The sequence below is a fragment of the Kryptolebias marmoratus genome, linkage group LG8, assembly GCF_001649575.2.
Source record: "Kryptolebias marmoratus isolate JLee-2015 linkage group LG8, ASM164957v2, whole genome shotgun sequence".
Taxonomy (NCBI): Eukaryota; Metazoa; Chordata; class Actinopteri; order Cyprinodontiformes; family Rivulidae; genus Kryptolebias; species Kryptolebias marmoratus.
Window position 1 is genome coordinate 28,470,043 of NC_051437.1, and position 2,717 is coordinate 28,472,759.

Sequence of the window (2,717 nt, forward strand, 5' to 3'; positions counted from 1 at the left end):
ATTTGTTTTGGTTTCTTTTTTTGCCTGCTGCAACAAAAAAGAACAAAACAAAAATAAAATATTAAAACACTAAAAGCTCTAATATGATGAGGCAGAAAATTCTTCTTAATTATTAAACTAAAACATTTTATTGCCTTTTCTCATCCTTACCTTGTTCTTGGAATGATTGTAGTTTCCCAGACCTCCGACAATATAGAAAACCTAAAATGCATATTACTAATAAAAAAACAAGAATCCCGAGGGTTATCCAAACTACTATCCTAATGAAACTTTTTTCTCCACATTGAGCATCAGCTGCAGCTGTTCCTGCTGTTATCAGCCGAAGGTTCAGCTCTTCACATCTGGAAGGACAGAGAGACTCTTTTACAGGAACATGTTGTGATAAATAACTTCCCCACTGCTCTCAGGAAGCAGACATGTTGGAGCTTTTTAAACATGAAGAATCTCTTACTGAGTGTGAGGCTGACATGATGTTGATGATCCGTTAGAAAATGATCCACTGCTGCAGTCAGAGCACTCAGCGTCTACGGACGGCGTTCCTGCACAAACACAGCTCACATCAGGAAAGTTGATCAGAAATTCAGTACAAATAGAACCAGATGTGCTCTCTGAACCGTTCCCTAAACTTTGGGGTTCAGGTTGAACTCTCCTGACCTTTAACCTAAACCAACCTGTTCTGTTGATGTACTGTCCTGGTTCACAGCTCTTGTGTCTCTGAGCTGCTGAACAGCCTGTATTTGTGGGTTCGATGCAGAAGAATCCCTCCATTGGTTCACAAACTGTGTCTGATGATGGCTCACATTTCCTCTTTAGTTTCAAACCAGAACCTGGAAACACAGACAGAAATAAAACTTCTGCTCTGCTTTAACAAGATCTCCCCAGACTTCAGTGATGTGATACGACAACCTGTCAGAATGAAGGAATTCAGATTAAACATCTGAAGGAGAATTAGAACATATCAACAGAAACCCACCTGGATCACAGGTAGAACATTGATCACATCTTCTCCTTCCGTTTGGTCGATCCGTAAAGGTTCCCTCAGAACAGGGCAGACAGGATCTGCTTAGGAACTTAAAACAGTCTACTTCTACTCGACTTCCTGTTGATAAAAACAGCACATTAGTTTTTATTAACGCTTAATGCTGAATATAAGTGTCCCTGGTATGTTTAATTTATGTTTATGGTCTATTAAAGAGACAATATTAATAATATTGTAAATTTTAGCCAATATTTAACTTTGAAATCAGTTTTCTTTCCTGTAGGTAACAGAGTCAGCTGCAGGTTCTTCTCTAACAGTCAAAGGTCAGGAGGACTACAGAGAAACAGCCTGAAGGTCAAATCAAAATGAGATCACTGATTAGTGTTAGGTGGGCTCTTACCAGCTGGACACATGGGACAGCATTCATCTCCTATCTGATACTCTGTTAGAGGACATCTGAGGCTGGAAACACTGGAGGATCTCATCAGAAGGATCTGAGAAGAAGAAGAAAATGATTTTAATTCTTTAAAACCTGAAATATTGAAGACTAAGGCCTCCTTCACCCTGGATGACAGCAGGATGAAGGACGTAAAAAAATAAAATAAAATCAGTCAGAACGTGGGGGGTCTTTGGATGGGTGCAACTACATACTTTCTAAGGTGTATGCGAACACATCATCACATACATTTTACAGCAGGTGATCATCTCAATCGCAAACAAAAAAAAGTTTAATAAAGTAAAAATATGTAACAGTAGTGGCACTCAGTGCTCAACAAATTTTCTGTAGTGGAAATATGAAATCTGAACAACAGCCTGGACTGACAGAGTTTTAATACTAAACTGTTACATTTCGTGCCTTTGCACTTGCCCATTTGTCAAGAATAGCATCAAATGAAATAGACCATGTCACAATGGGACAAGTGATCATTGCTCATACTCAAACAAAGGTATCTTTTGATAAGTTTCAGCTTGCTAAAGGATCTCTCAGCATGGTTAAGAATACTGTAAAAAGCAGTGTTCTCCAATCCTGGTCCTCAGGGCCTCCATCCTGTAGGTTTTCCTTGTTTCTCTGCTCCAACACACCTGATCTGAATCAGTGTATCATTAACAGGCTTCTGCAGAGCATGAAGAGGTGATTTAACCTCTGAATCAGGTGTGTTGGAGCAGAGAAACAAGTAAAACCTGCAGGATGGAGGCCCTGAGGACCAGGATTGGAGACCCCTGGTGTAAAGGCTACTGTCAGATTTGGAAACACCAAATCAAGATTCTCCTGTATGAGATGAGGAAATTTAACTTTGCTAGAGTCTTGTAAGCCTTCAGTAGACGGCTTGCTGGGTATATTTCTTGAATGATATTTCTTGAAACATCACAGGTAGTCAGGGCATATGTGGTCACTGATTCCTCAGGTTTTGCTTTTTATTATCTGTTATATTTTAAATAGGCCTACGACTACAGCAAACAGCTGCAAGACAACAACAGCCACCTTTCAGAAATTAAAATAAGGGACACTGGAGGGGAAAACAAGATGGCGGAGGGAATAGGTGCATAGTCAGAGAGCTCTCCAGAGTCGGGTAAAAATGCCCACAACAAAACTCGAACTCGATAGATAAAACTACAGCATGAGTGGGATAAGCAAGAAAAGAAGCCGGAAAAACTATAAAAAGCAAGAAAGAACCGAAGAGCTGCCAGTAACAGAAGAAATCTTCGAACACGAAGCTAGCGAACACGAAAAAGATCC

The 2,717-nt window shown here is 40.0% G+C and overlaps 2 protein-coding genes across 3 annotated transcripts in view; one reads left to right on the plus strand and one right to left on the minus strand.

Annotated features, from left to right (window-relative positions):
- Positions 1–2,717, plus strand: part of LOC108250565 (tumor necrosis factor receptor superfamily member 14-like) — a 29,931-nt gene that overhangs the window by 11,123 nt on the left and 16,091 nt on the right. The gene's annotated exons all lie outside the window — the stretch shown is intronic.
- LOC108229707 (tumor necrosis factor receptor superfamily member 14-like) overlaps positions 43–2,717 on the minus strand; it is a 7,540-nt gene continuing 4,865 nt past the window's right edge. The window contains exons 3-6 of the mRNA XM_037976888.1: positions 974–1,099; positions 672–827; positions 452–539; positions 43–341 (exon numbers count right to left, since the gene is read on the minus strand). Coding sequence (XP_037832816.1) covers positions 128–341; positions 452–539; positions 672–827; positions 974–1,099 — 584 coding nt within the window. The 3' untranslated portion in view covers positions 43–127. The remainder of the gene's footprint in view (positions 342–451; positions 540–671; positions 828–973; positions 1,100–2,717) is intronic.